Source organism: Colius striatus, chromosome 7 (genome assembly GCF_028858725.1).
Source record: "Colius striatus isolate bColStr4 chromosome 7, bColStr4.1.hap1, whole genome shotgun sequence".
NCBI classification, from domain to species: Eukaryota; Metazoa; Chordata; class Aves; order Coliiformes; family Coliidae; genus Colius; species Colius striatus.
The window spans coordinates 37,667,832-37,683,855 of NC_084765.1; the positions used below are offsets into that span (position 1 = coordinate 37,667,832).

Genomic DNA, 16,024 nt, shown 5'->3' on the forward strand with positions numbered 1-16,024 from the left:
CACAGCAGGGTGGATTTTTACAGTTGATAGTCATAGTTGAAGTAACTCATTCAAAAATCAAAGAGAAGATATTTACTTACTTCTCAGAGGCTTTTAATATCTCGCCATCTTTTGTCCAAGTATATTTCACTTCACTAATACCAGCTGTTTCACACAATAGATTGACAGCATGAGTATTCCTGGTCAGAAAAACTGTATTTCCAATTCGTACAGTTACAGTTTTGTTGAAGGAAACTCGAGGAATTTCCTTTTGCCTCATAATAACTGGAACCTTCTGGTCAAACGTTAACTTATCAACAGTTTTTGTGCTGAAACGTTCAGATTCATTAGGTGATTTGCCTGTGAGTTTTGAGGCAAGTTTATCATCCTGGGCTCCCTTCCATTTTTCAGTAGTTGGTTGTGGAGGACTAGATAATTCGGCAACTAACTGATAAATGACCTGGGATGCCAAGTCATCATCGACTTCTCCAGTTTCAATGAGCTGACTCATATTCCTTATCAGTTCTTCAAACTGCACAGTGTCCATGCTGTAGGCACCTTGGAGAACTGCTGCCTCCAGTCGTTTATTCTTGAATTCCCGAGAGCTGAAGTCTTCTGCCAAATTACTGCCAAAGGTCTCAAGACTCCGTAGAAACGGCTGATCATTTACTTGCCTGTCACCCAGATAGAGCTCATTCTTCTTACTCCACATTTGCCACATTTTGCTCATTTTATGCCAATTGGCCCCAAAGCTGTTGGCCTCATTGTGATCTGTGTGACTGGTCTCACTGACATGTTTTCTAAGATTTGGTGGTTCTATCAATCTGTTGTCAGTGCCAATGAGTTTGAGCACAAACGTTTCATGTGCAGAGCCTGCAATACACCGGTACACACCAATATCAGTAGCTTCAAGACTATGTATTTTCAGCGAGCCTGACTTAGTGATGCCAAGTCTTTTAGAGTTCTCTAAGTGTTGTCCATCTTTCTCCCATCGGATAAGTGATTTCTGGAACCTTCGTACTGGGCACTTGATTACAACAGATGTTTTTGGAAGCAAATAGGCTCGGCTTCCCACGGTAAAATTAATGCGCTTCTCCTGTCTTGTTTGAATATAGACTCGGTGAATACTGACAATTTGAGGTCCTTGAGCAGAATACTTTTCTGGAAGCTTTGGTTTAATCCCTGAAAGAAAACAAAGTGCTGAAAAGTATCTAATAATTGGCACTCACAAAATCTGTGGTTCACCAAATGCTTGATAGAGTCTTCCCTGGCTTTTTTCGAGTCTGGTTGCAGCATGCTGAGCTTTTATCTGAGTCGCAAAAATATGAACAACATGAAACCATAACATTCCCTTGCTGCAGCCAAGAATTCTATTGCTTCTTCCCCAAGTCTCCTAATAATAAAAAGATACAGGCACCATATACCTATATGAAGGATACAGATGGTGCACACCTATGTAAATGTATACATAGGTATATTACATAATATATTCATTTATATGATATATATAATCATATTGTGGTTGTATTTCCTATATATTTCCTATTGTTGCCTCAGAAAGGTTAGGCATGAAAGAAATGGAAAAAGTGAATCAAAAAAACTGAACACATTATCACTTTCCCCACATTTGTGCACTGTTGAGTGCAGAGTGACCTAAACAGCACAAAACCTACCCCAAAAGAAAGGCTCCCCTTGACACTTATTTAAACTGTTGGCTGTCCATGCTGGTTGACTGATTGTGTCAAGCCAAACTGACAGCAATGTGGGAGGTGAAAGAAACAGTCAATGAAGATACAGTACACGCAACAAGCAAAGCCACCCTGTAATCATTGGTTGAGGGTAATTTCTTTGGGTTGAAATATGAGTTGCTCACAGTGTTGTGCCAAGAAAGCAGGAAGGGAAGGGAGGAAAGAGGGAAATAAGTCAAAAGTTTGAGAGGCTGAATATAGCAATCATATGAATTGACAAAAGCAGACAAGAACTGCATAAAGCAGACTGAGTATGGAGACACTGGGTATTATGAAGCTCCTCCTGGGTTGTACTGCAGGGACTTGGATGCTGAAAGGCTTCTAGAGAGCTGCCTGAATGAATACCCCCACAGGCAGGCTTTCCCAGCAGTGGCTGCATAGGCACACTGGAAACAACACCAGAATGGCTCCAGTGTTTCAGATACCACTGTGTTGACTCACTGCTGGCAACTACCGTGCCCCACTTTGATCAGTAGAACTAATCTTACTAAGAAAACACTAGGTAGGTGAGAAACAAAGCACTGCAGGACATGTGGAGCAAGGGCATGAACCTCCTCCCCAACCCTGATGCAAGATGAAATTTGCCAGCTGGGAAGAGTTGGGAAACGCTCTGCATTGATTCTAGAAAACAATCCATTTGTACTTGGTGACCCAGCCTGCTGGTATGTGACAGAGAAAAAACTCAGAGCCTGCAGAATGAGTTGATGAGCCAGGAAACGGACACATGAACCAAAATGCTTCTCAGTGTGCCTGAATCTGAAATCATTAGTACTATTCCACTTGGTAGATATATAAATAAAACTACAACTACACTGATGGCACACCAACTGTATTTGAAAACCTGTGTGCTTCTTATATACATATGCTTCAAATATGCTGTGAAAAAATAGGTGAAAAGCTAAATGCTTCAAGCATTCAATAAGTGTGTACACTGTATGAACTGCACCCTAGAGTGCATTCTTATGCTTATAAAACAAAATGGTTATTTTCAATGTTTTGGGTAATGAGTTCAGACCTGTGGGGATATCATGGTTTCATAATTACACAGCTTTTAAATCGGTATTCGTTACCCAGATACATGGGTCCCTCAACCATTTCGTGTGGTATCACAAATAAGTTGCTTTAAGCATTCAGTTTACTTTAAATTATTAAGGTAGCATCCTGTTTTTAATAAGTTACTAAGCCCAAAATATTTATTTTTAGGGAAGTGTTCCAATATTAAATCTTCCATTTCCAAAATCCAACTTACAGACACAGTATGTGTAACTTTAAACACAGAAATTAAAATACTTCAGGCTGTGCTCTGTTTACACTAGTTATTCCAACATGGAATTAAACCCAGTGCATACTTATAAATATGTTAACAAGTCTCATCCATTTCATTTTTTGAAAAAAAAGAGACCACTAACTCTCATTAGCAGCTCAACACTAAAGGGCGTGTGTATTTTTACTGGTGACTGGTGAGCAAGGCTAGGAGTGAAACAAAGTTCAGAGTTGTGGATGGCAGGCCATATAAATATAGAAGGTCATATAAATATATGAGGCCACAGAAGAATGCTTTTTCTAGATCCTTAGTATCATTCAATCTTGCAGCTGCTGAGGTAACAGATTCTTTGGGAGAGTTTTTTTCCTACAAGGTAAATCTTGCTTAAGGATGAGATTGTGCTGGAGCCATTGGACCTCATTATCACCTGGTACAAATCCATCTGAGTCTATGACCTCTAATTGTCCTCCGCAGCTTTAGCTGGGTGTCAGGTCCTGGTGACCTCAAGGCTTGACTCGTGTTATTTCCTATTTCTCAGAGCCCACAATCAAAAACGTTTCTGACTTAATAGAGCTTATTAAGCAGAAAACAGCTATGATCACTTGTCCCAGGGTAAAAGATGATGTCTAAAAAGGCTCAACACTGCCATGAGATAGTAAAAAGGAGCTCACCTGAGGCACAGAAGCATAACTTGAGGGGGCACATTCAGAAACACTGCTCTCAAAGGCAAGAACCCCTAGCAGTCCACATGCCATGCTTCACATTGCTCTCCAACGAGAACACCTTACCCTCTGTAGGCATTTATCTGCCCATGGCCATGATATTATACATTGTTCCTGCCTTCTGTTCTCTCTCTCTTCAAGGCAGCCTGAACCCATTGCTGCAGGAGAAGGAGATGTCTCCTGCATGTTCCCTTGAATGCAAATCCTCCTGTTGGTGCTGCCTTGGCTCTTTCTGCTAAACCCAAACTGGAACTATGGGTACAGACACATCTCCCGCCCTCCCCTGCCCTCCTGTTGCCTATCTGGGGAATTGCCAGGCAGATCCAAGCTGCAAGGCCTCCTTTGCTCCAGATGGCTGTGGAGATGAAGGGAAGGGACCATGATGCTCTTTTATGACTTTGATCTGCACCCATTCAGTACAATCGCATGCCGTCTGCACTTCACGGTCCTGCTCTCTTGGCACTGTGATGGAAGCTGACAATGTAACTTTCATATCAGCCTGTGCTAAGCAATTTGCAAAGCAGCTACACTGCCATTCAACTATCCACAATTAATTAAATTCAGATAGATATGCAGCTCAAAATATTTTATTAAACCTTATGCCAAGGACATTCCTGAGAGTCCACAGGGCTTTATTTAAGCGGAGTTTTGAACCTCAGGATTTTGGCATGTTAATCTGAAATGCAGGCCAGGAAAAGAAGTTTCATATTATGTATGAATCAGTAATTATTCTATTTCTTATTTTGTTTTGTGAATAATATTTAAAGCAAAGCTTCAAAATGTATAAAGTAGCTATTGCTTGACAGCACTATGAATTGTGTCAAAACATGTCCGTGTGTGTGATCTGTGTTAAAAAACAGGCCATTTAGGAAAGCTTTTTGGTTTTACCCTACCTCTAAACTAAAACCTCTCTGTTTTCTTTTCTTTGCAGCACTTTGCTCCCCGAACCTACAAACTAGTATCTTCTTTTGTAAAGGATGGAGAGCACAGGTTCAGATGCAAGGAACTTCTTATTTAGAACTGCCTGTTCTACATTACTGTATGTCACTGAACACACTCTGTAACAGTGACATATTTGCATTGGTGTTATGCAATTATTGCAACTACCTGTATCATCATAACCCAATTGTACTAATTCTATAGATTGTATTTTCTGAAAAGATTTTTGTATAGACAGTAATGCAATACTGGAGTTTTTTGAAGAGTGTCTGTACTGTCATCACTTCCTGCAAAGCTCATGCGACTGGGACTCTCATTTCTACAGGAAAGATAGAAAATATACCTAAAGTTATCCCTGGCACAGAGTTTCAGGTTTTGAATTCCAGCATGCTAAGCAAAATATGCAGTGTGATGCAAATGTACAGTGAAAAGACAGGCTAGAAATGGATTCTGATCTTTTCTATTGTCCTTTGCAATTTATACTCAATGTATGGGCTTTTTTCTTTCATTTAGGACAGTATAAAGGATACAGGAAAAAGAAGATCAAATGTAGTTAAATATGAGGGTGAGAGGTAATTACTATTTAAGTGTAGTCAAAACCTTCTTCATTAGATCATTACCTTTATTTCTGACTGGCAAAAAAGATTAAAAACAATCCTGTTATTACTGATCTAGTAATTATGACACTTGGTTTATGCCAGATTAGTAATGTTGTGCAACTACAGGGAGATGAGTGAATGTACCTGTATATACAGATTTTTTCTTTATTAAATAGATCACTTCAAATTAGCAAGAAACTACATAAAGTAACATACTTACTGTTGCAGGCAGTCATCTGACAAGACCTTACAAGAAGTGAAGGAGACGGACCACTACACATTGATCCATTTACTGTGACAGGTTGGCCCTTTGCTGTTAGCTTTTGGCAGGCAAGTTTCCTTCTCTGGATTCCAACACCGCAGCTTACTGAGCACTGTGAAAGGAAGGATGCAGTCAAACTAAACTTGGTGTCCCATGCCACACATGCTAGTTTTAAACTAGTTTGGTGGTTGTGTTTTTTTTCTTCTGAGAGAGTGTTCATACAGCCTAGTTCACATGAACCTTTTTGATATGCAGGCATTAAACTCTCCCTATTGGTGTCACATGAACCTTTAATTGCAGCTTCTATATTAATTTTTAGAAATATGTTTTGAACAGGGAGTGGTAGGCAAGCTTGCATTAAATGGGAAAGAAGGAGGACATACTCCAGAAGAAGGCAAAGATATGCTTTTTAGAAGCTGTGCTATGAAACAACTGATAGCCAAATATGTTTAGTGGAATGCATGTCATACGTTAGAGCTTGTCCTCCAGCAGCTCAAACACAGCTCTGGAAGGGGAAGATTGGTTTGGTTGTAGGCAAGGATGCACAGAGACTATAGGAACAGTTTAGTCCAGGTACAGGCCTTGCAAAACCTTCAGCCATTCTGTGAATTTATTGCTCCAAACCTCATATCCAAGCAGAAATCTTGAGAGCTCATGTTGCTATTGAAGGTTTTAGTTCACTCCTATTGAGGGCTGCTTACCTTGGACCACTCTTCTACAACCAGCTGAGGAGGACAATCAACTTTTGCACATGGTTTACTAGTTGGCAATTTAGGTTCCTGGCAGGTGTCATCAGAGTGTTTCAGGAAACTTCCATCTGTCAACAGCTGCTTACAGTACACTTTGCGTGTCTGAATCCCTCCTCCACAAGTGCGTGAACACTAAGGAGAGAGGAGAACACAGGATGGACACCTGCATAGACATCTGTGCTCACTCATCACATTTATTTTGCATAAACACTGTAAGATTCCCCCGCCTCTGCCCCAGTTATGGTCTCTTGAAAAATGACGTCTACCTTTCATTTGAAACCAAGTAGCCTGTAAAAATTCTTCTGTTCAAATGTTCAGCTAATATATTAGAGATGATGAAAACCTAATCACTATGTTAAAAGGTCATGTCGATTGAATGCAATGAAGTAGAGCTAATCTTAAAGACAAATATGCATCTTGCATGTAGATCTGCCTGTATCTCACATCAGTTGATATATCTGGTGGGAGTTTAAGAAACTTTGTCCTTGAGACAAAAAAAGTTAAGCAAAGTCTCCAAAAGCAGGTTATTATGTTTCCAGAGCACAGAAAGAGAGATGATGTCTCGTAGCTGGAGAGTAACTGGTATCTTCTGAAATCTTAAAAAGGACTTTCTGCTTCATTCTGTGACTACCCACTGGCTTAATAGCCAAAAGGTAGTATGTTTGACCCTGGATTGGTTTGTCCTAATGAAATCAGTTGAAACATTTACACACTGAATTTTGGGAGCTGCCTTCCATGTTATTCCAGGTAGGAAATTTCAAGTGCCTAGTCTGAGGAACACAGGTAAACTATTTCTGTAACAAAGCCATACCTGTTGCCATTCCTCAACATGCCAAAGAGGGGGACAATTAATCTGGTTACAAGCTTGTAAAGAATGAGGCTTTTTGTCTTTGCAGTGTTCAGCAGCAACAGTAGATCCTCCCGGCTGCTGGCAGTACACATCTCTCGTCTGGATCCCAACCCCACACGTAGCCGAGCAGCGTCTCCAGGAGCCACTTCGCCACCTGTTCCAACACCACAGCCAGAAGCCCATGTTTTAGCAACTTGTCTCAGAATGGGGAAGAAGCAAGCACACCCAAACAGGCCCTAGCAAAAAGTAACTGAAGGTACAGTTATTGATAGATGGATAAAACATCCCTCTGGTTTGGCTGCAATGCAAAATGATAAACGATGGATGAACTTGCAGGTAACGAGGAATGCAGAAATTATTAACAATAAAGTTTGTAAAAGTCTTTTTCAGACAAATTCAGCACTTACTTTCAGAATGCTCCACATAAAAACACAGTCTATTGGCAACCTGCTGATGTTTACATTTAGAAATGTAAATATGTAAATAGCCCTTTCTTACATTTACAAAACTTCCTTCCGATGTGTATATGTTTTCTATAAAACATCCTGTTCCTGTTAACTTCTTCCCTGCATTTTGCAAGAGAAGGTTTCTGCAACCACACACAGAAACAATATGCAAAGGATCAGAGATGTCAGAGATCAAAAGTGGGTAAATAAGGCAGCACATGTCAAGATTTCACATATGGCCCTTTCAAGAGACCAAATTAGTTAGGTTTTCTTGGATTTGGGCTGGGTCTGTTCTTTTCCCAGGATCTCCAAATAAACATCAGAAGCCATAAGAACTATGATGGGCTACTAAAGAAGCATGAAATTAACTTTAAATCATATTTTTTTTTAATTTGTTTTTCATTCAGTAAGGACAGAAAGTAAATATTCTCTGTTTTGGGGTTTTTTGTTTGTGAAATTGCTTTCATTTTCTCCTTGTACCACTAGAAGGGTTAAGGTTGTTTTTCCAACTCTAGCAGAGTTGGAGTTATTTCAGAAAATGTTCTTATTTTACTGGTGAGATGTGAAGAGTGGAAAAGGAGTGAACAAGACCAAAAAAAAAAAACACCACCAAACCAACCCCAAAACCTTGTTAAAGACAGATGTAATGAAATTTCATCCCACAGCAAGACCACAGTCCTGCAATCTGAACCCCTTCTGAGAAAGCCAATGTTTATTTAAGTCATGTTAACCATTTCTTTGCCACAATATGATTTCATACCTTGGAGGGCAAGGCTTCGTGTTGCAAGTATGAGTCATTGGTGGTGGTCTCTTGGAATTGTCACACAGGGTTTCATTGACAGCTTGTTTCGTCTCTACATGAAGACACATTGCAATGGCTTCTTGTGTTCCTGAATTAAAAGGGGAAGCACTCATGAAACACTGAAGATGGAAGAGATTTTGGCAAAGATTGCTCTTGAATAATAGTAACAAAACTTTAAACACTGAATCAGATAGAAGGCTTAAATGTACCATCTATTGTCAAGAGGAACACAGAAACAGTTTATGTATTTAATGCTCAAGAGGTATTTTGTGAATTATATCTAGCACTTCTGTGATATTTACAAGGCTTCAATTGACACTCTATCTCTCTGAAAATCAGCAGAAAATAGGCTTCTATCTCTGTCCACCATCAGATTTTACATCTGCCTGGTTTTGTAATGATCCCAAGTCAACTACCAGCTTCACTGCCAAAACCAAGGTAAAAGTGCTTCCTTCCCACTTACCTTGTCTTTAAGAAGTAAAACAGCTGCAAAAATGTAACAAAAAAATTGCAGAAAACTTGCAAAACTAGAGCCAGTAAAATGACTGACTAAACATAGAACCTTTCTCACAGGGGCTGAGAGGTGCAATAGTTTTGCTGAAGGCAGCAAATTTGATGCAGCCTAGAGCTTTCCTAACTTGTAACCATTCTTGGCACCTTCTGATCTGCAGCTCTTGCTACCTGGATCTTATTACTGAAGCATGAAAGATTACTAATACTCCAATTTCTATGACTCCAAATGAAACATTATGTCAGTTTGCTTTAGCACAAGTCAGCTTAGTGAATACAGATTTTGTGAACTGCTTTTACTTTAAACCTATGCAATTATCCAATTTTATATATCGTATTTTTTAGTATAAAAGCCTTGCTCAGTTTCACATCTCACTCCCATGCACATGAAAGTCAGGTTGGTTTTTCATGTACTTGGGGGATGCTGTGGATCTGGGATGTTCTATAAAAGCAATACTAATGGTTATAATCCTGGAGAACAAAAAAGCACCGAAATATTAAAATATCTGTTTTGTTGCTTCCAGGTAATAATGGCTTTTGAAGAATCACAATATAGAGAATTTAAAACCATTTCATTCTTATCTTTCACTTATCTCCAGTATCTCCAGTGATTTTGTGAGTATACAAACTTGCTTTCATCAGCAGGTTGTATTTCTTTCTTCTAACCAACTTCTAATGTTCCAAAGGGAGTTGAATTTTTAACTAAAAACATTCACTTAACCAGTCCATGGTGTAACCTCTGACACTATCTCAAAGCATGACAACTGGTTTCTTGGCACTGCTCTGATGTTAGTGGGCTTGATGAAATATCCTACCCTAAAAGTTTTGTTTCCAGGACAATGATCATATCTCTCATTTACAATACAAGCACTGTCATTCTTTTCATAAACTGAAGCTGTTCTTTCCATCTATGAACAATTCTGATGTTGTCCAGCATATCAGCCAGCCCAGGCCACAGCCCCTCTTCGTGACACTTGAACTACTCCAGCTAGTTCAGATACTTCAGCTGTAGACCAGCAGTGATTTTCACAATAAAGTAGATTCCAATTTCTTTCAGGCTCCCTGGTACACCTCTGGTTCCCATCTGTGACTTGTTTTCAGTTCAGAATAAATGTTTGGACTACATCTAGAAAGTGATGTATTTTTATAGAGAAGAATACCTGAACTTAAATATGCTTGATAACTTGTTCAGCTCTCTTATATCAAAGTATTGCTAACTAGATTAACACAGAACATATACATTTAATAAAATATATTTTACTAGTAGGGCTGAGAAGAAAACTTTAACTTACTATAAAGCAGACACTAAAATACCGGAAAAAATCCCAAACAGTAAATAAATATGCTCTCTAGAACTTTGCTGTTTTATTCCAGACTGACAGTCAAGGGAATCAAATATTTTCTGTCCAATTGATACCCATGTGTTTAACAAAAGCAGCTTCCCACTCTCCTTATTTAGGAAATGTACATCTGACTGCCTACAGGAGAGAAAGATTTAGAAATTGTGTTCTGGCAGAAGAAGAATGATGTTACCAGACAAGCAATCAAGCACAGAGCAAGCACACATATAATCTCTATTTTAGGTCAAAATCTTCCCTATGCTATCAACCTTCAGTTTTGCTGGCCTCACCGTGTTAGTGTAGGGAAACCACATTCAGAAGTGATGCTGGTCTGGAACAGGCTGTGATAGGTATTATCTTCTTATTATCTCACATGAAAGAGGAGGATGAAATAAGATTTCTTTCACACCATCTAAGTCAGCAATAATCCCATGGGAACTTTTTATCTTGTTGTTTTAAAATCTAAGTGCGCCAGACAAATCATAGAATCACTTCAGCTGGAAGAGACCTTTAAGATCATCAAGCCCAGCCTTTGTCTCAGCCCTATCAACCACTAGACCATGTCCCTAAGTGCAACATCCAACCTTCTCTTAAATCCATCCAGGGACGGTGACTCCACCATCTCCCTGGGCAGCCCGTTCCAATGCCTGACAACCCTTCCAATAAAGAAATTCCTCCTCATATTCAGCCTGAACCTCCCCTGGTGCAACTTGAGGCTGTTTCCTCTTGTTCTATTGCTTGTTACTAGAGAGAACATACTGACCTCCTCCTTGCTACAGCTTCCTTTCAGGTAGTTGTAGACAGCAATAAGGTCCCCCCTTAGCCTTCCTTTCTCCAGGCTAAACAGCCCCAGATCCCTCAGCCGTTCCTCATATGAGATATGCTCCAAATCCTTTACTAGCTTTGTAGCCTGTTTCTGGATCCTCTCCAGCACCTCAATGTCCTTGTAGAGAGAGGCCCAAGACTGGACACAGTATTCGAGGTGCGGTCTCACCCAAGCTGAATACAGAGGCATGATTACCTCCCTCCTCCTGCTGATGACACTGTTCCTGATACAGGCCAGGATGCCATTGGCCTTCTTGGCCACTCTGCTGACTCAAGTTGAGCTGCTGTCAACCAACACTTCCAGGTCCTTCTCTGCTTGTATGTCATACCAGGTGACATTTTTGACTGCAGTTTGCCACCTGAAGTGGCCTTGCAGCAAAATCTACCTAGCTTTAATTGCATTATCAGAAGAAAATGTTGATATGATGTTCATCTTTCACTTGACTTATCTACAGAGCCCAAACTGCAGTAGGGATTACTTCCTCACAGAGGCCTTATTGAAAGAAACGTGGCACCCTGTTTTGATGCCATGAATACAAAACAGACATTAAACAGTTGTTAAAAATGTACCACACATTCCCTTCCTGCTCCTTGTTTCTCAGTTCAACGACTTTATTCAATAGATAACTACACTTAATTCATGCAGCATTTGCTTGAACTTAACTGTCAAAATGTCTTGACAAGAAATCAGATTTCTTACCCTGAACTATAATTTTCCATTAGTTGGGAACTTCAGTCACTGATAAATTTCTTGCTCTACGTCATTTGGAAAATGGAAAAATCTATTATTCAAACAAGCAAAGTTTTATATGTATTACTTTCTTGGCCTACAAAATAAACACTGTAGATAATTTAACTAAAACATTATGCATGCAGCAGGGAGCATTAAGTATTTTTACAGTAATCTGATGCACTATTGTAGTAATTATCCTACTATCCAGTGAAATAGAATATTTTTCTCTTTTAACCCAGCATTCATATCACATACATTTACATTCTTTGACAAGCTTTTCTATGTAGTGAAGTACACAGTGCATGAAGTTACATTAAAGGATCAGAATGCTTAAAAAAAAACCAGATTTTTGTTTCTGCCTTTTTTAGAGTTCAAAGAAAATGAAGGTGGAAAGTTTCTGTTCAAAGAGTAAGAAAGTGGATCTATTCTCTGCAACTGGAAGAGGAAGGACAGTCATTTATTTCTGTTAGACTCAGTTTGGTGACTAAAAAACGTGTACTATCAGCTGAAAATAACTCAGAAGAAATGCCAACTCCTACATGTGCCTGAGCTTCCTGTAAAGAAACTAGTCATGTTATTTACACTCCTGTAAAAGTGTAAACAGTGTCTGCAGTTAAAGACTAGTAACTAGTAACCAAATTGCCTCTAACACTTGCAAATTCTCTCAATGTGAGTCTCAGAATGGTCATTGTTTTTCTTCAATTTGGCTAGAATCCATAGATTTTCTGGAAACCTCAGGTTTCTTACAAATAAAATAGATTTTTAGCCATTATGGTCCAGACAAAAGCTTGAAAACACAACTTGACTGTGCTCTAAAGCTTCCAAAGTCACAGGCTATAAAGGAAACAACACAAAGGGCATTTGGTTTTATTGTTTAATCTCATTATTTTTTACACCAATGTAATGATTTTAGGGGATCTGAATCACAATTTTTAAGAACATGGAATATAAATAACAATAACTATCAAACTCTGACTCTTGCCACTAAAGGTATTTTTAAACAGTGACCCAGAAAATGTTCCATTATTTTATTTAATGGAAAGATTAACATATATTAATTTTAAAATATTGTAGAGCAGTTAAACCATTGACCACACTAAAGAAATACTGCAGATTACAAGAAAAACACTTCTCCTCGGGAGTACTCTATTTTGATAACTATTACTTCTCACTGACAATATTATGAAAATCAAAGTTATCCTGGGAGCTCTCACATCAGGGTCAAAGTTCTTCAGATGAAAATTGAAAAAAAATAATAATCTGGGAAACTTATGACAAGTCCTGAGATCCCTGAGCGTGCAATTGGCTTATTTTCAGCTTGGCACTGAAGACAAAGTAGATCTTCAGCTTTCAGGATGGTTACAGAGTTTCCTATGGATGTTAAAAGTGATGTCTGCCTCATGACAAACTGGCCTGGACAACTTTTATATGCACTTATGGAAAGATTGATGAATGAAATATTAATTATGGTAATAGGCATAAGAGTGAATAAGTCCTCAAAAGGACTGAGTTTTATGGCATTCAATAAACTGAGTGACGAGTCACACAGAACCAGTGCAGAATGCACACAAAACGATCAAAGACTTGTATTACTGACACTCTAGAACTTGCTGAATATGATGAACTGGAAAGTAAAGATGATATTTGATAACGTTGTGCAAATACCTCTATCTCCATAATTCTAATACCTCTAAAAACAATGTTTCTATCCAAATTTTCATGTCTGCTTCAGAGAGAGACCAGCAGAGAGTTTGAATTTTAAGTCTAGCCTGTGTGAGGATTTAAAAAAAAAAGGTGCAAGTGACAAGTGCTGAAACAGAGATTCAGTCCCTGCTCAAACAGTGGCTATAAACCTTGCAGCCTACTTAGACCCTGCAGAATTTTCCTTCAGAGTCAAGCACTAAGAAATGGGGGTGAGTAGTTCCAAGGATACAGAAATCCACAGGAATTTATTTTAATAACCATTTCTAGATACATATACACTAAAGAAAAAGTACCTAATATAATTTACATTACATTGGGACATTAAAAACTCAGACAACATTTATTTCTTGTAACTAAAGGATTCATCTAATTGAACTGAGATTTGAACATAAAACTTAGCAGAAGTGGATCAAGTCCTTTGAACTATGCAATGGAAAAAAAGGTAGACAGTGAGATCATTAGTTAGTACATAGCAATAAGTTGGAAACAGAGATGTCTGGTTCCCTTAAAACTATTTATCGGCAGGTAATTTTTGGTCTGTTTGAAAGCCTTTGCCAAGGCAGCAAGACGACCAGACTGATAGAAGGAAAAAAAAATCACTGCTACTTGACTAGCGTAACAGTACAGGGACTTCTGAAACTGTTCATTGATAAAATATTCTGACAACTTCCCACATTTCCCAGGAGCATCACATAAGAAAAATGTCTAGACATCGTACCAGTGATACCACAAAAGTCTCAAGAACACAGATAGGTTTTTTTTCCTAACTTCTTGGAATGGATCATTTCTGTTTCATATCAGAAAACAATGGTTAGATTACTATGAACACCTATAGGACAATTCTGGGTCAGGCAACCTCACAAATTCATGAAAGTGCCAGAAGTCAACAACTGCACTCACACTAGGCTCTCCCGGGAACAAAATAAAGCTAAACGTTGGATTCTGCTCATCAAGTGTTTTGCTATTCCTTCATGACAGCAAATGAAACTACTGTCTTCAGTACAGGCTCCTTAAATTCCTGTCAGCTTTCACTCCAAGTGCAAATTTTTATGTGAATGTTTTTGCGTGGACGGACTCACATGTGAAGATGCAGGCAATGAAATGTGTGCATGTACAATAGCTGGCAAAGACTAGAGATTATTTCAGCCTGCTGATATCATCAATATTCAAAACCTTTGGAGTTTTAGAACACCTCTGACAAAGACACTGGTTAAAAAGCAGTAGTAAAGTGGATTTAAGATGGCAACGAAACAATTGTGCATTACAAAAATCAGTTGAGATATGAAAAAGAAAACTACCAATTCAGTACTAATGACAGCCTTGTTTCTGAGTCAGAGTACAATATCCTTATTTCTCAAAACAATTTCCTCATTAAAATGAAGAAACAGAGACAGTCGCAATAGTTGTCACTACCATCACATCTTCATACACATATACTTGGACTACAGCCTCTTCTACCTTGCCAATCATAATGCCCACTGAAGGCAGTGGAAGGAATGGGATGCATCTGCTTTAGTGAACACATATGCTGCCATTCCTATGGATTAACCCCATCAGTAACAGCAGTAGTAAATGATAAAGGAGGCACTTATCAATCACTTACCATCCTGTGTTCTAGGGCATCCCTTCCAGCTTCTGTCTTCTAGGTTTGAACTGGAGAGTTCAAAGAGGCTGCTTTCTGTGAGCTCTAGACTGGCTCTCTGCTTCCAATTGTTTCTGTTCTCCCCTTTTCTACATTTTTTATTTCTTCTATGGGTACAACTGTCTTCACTTCCCACTGATGTCATCAGTTCTGTCATATATAGGTGTGTTCACAACTCCACTGCCTCCACTTAACACTTCATAACTCACTCATGTTCAGTCCCAAAGTACAGTATGTAGCAACACCAGCAACCTTGTCTAGTAACATGTACTTAAGACGACAGGGAGATTCGATTACATCCAAAAAGGAATGTGCCTAACTACTTGCAGACAGATGTATGGCACAGAGTTCCTATAGAGCACAAAGTCCTAAACAAACTCCTGTTTGATCTTCATGCTGGTCAGACTGAAAACAAATCTCCCAAATTACAACTTCGTATCCCCAGTTGTCATGGTTTAACCCCAGACAGCAAGCAAGCACCACTCAGCTGCTCTCCCAATCCCCTCCAGTGGGACAGGGGAGAGAATTGGAAGAGTAAAAGTGTGAAAAATCATAGGTTGAGATAAAGACAGTTTAATAGGTAAAGCAAAAGCCCCAGACATAAGCAAATCAAAAGAAGGAATTCATTCCCCATTTCCCATTGGCAGACAGGTGTTCAGCCACCTCCAGGAAAGCAGGTCTCCATCACCATAGTGGTTACTTGGGAACACAAACACCATCGTTCCGAATGCTCCTCCTTCCTTATCCCCCCAGCTTCAAATTGCTGAGCATGACATCATATGGTATACAATAACCCTCTGGTCAGCTGGGGTCAGCTGTTCCAGCTGTGCCCCCTCCCAGCTCCTAGTGCACCCCCAGTCTACTCACTGGTGGGGTGAGCCGAGGAGCAGAAAAAGCCTTGATGCTCTGT

At 39.2% G+C, this 16,024-nt stretch overlaps 1 protein-coding gene across 5 annotated transcripts in view; it reads right to left on the reverse strand.

Moving 5' to 3' along the window:
• ADAMTSL3 (ADAMTS like 3) overlaps nucleotides 1-16,024 on the reverse strand; it is a 189,670-nt gene that overhangs the window by 28,285 nt on the left and 145,361 nt on the right. For all 5 annotated transcript variants that reach the window (XM_062000541.1, XM_062000545.1, XM_062000540.1 and 2 more), the window contains exons 17-21: nucleotides 8,319-8,448; nucleotides 7,074-7,266; nucleotides 6,215-6,394; nucleotides 5,472-5,625; nucleotides 81-1,161 (exon numbers count right to left, since the gene is read on the reverse strand). In XM_062000541.1, coding sequence (XP_061856525.1) covers nucleotides 81-1,161; nucleotides 5,472-5,625; nucleotides 6,215-6,394; nucleotides 7,074-7,266; nucleotides 8,319-8,448 — 1,738 coding nt within the window. The remainder of the gene's footprint in view (nucleotides 1-80; nucleotides 1,162-5,471; nucleotides 5,626-6,214; nucleotides 6,395-7,073; nucleotides 7,267-8,318; nucleotides 8,449-16,024) is intronic.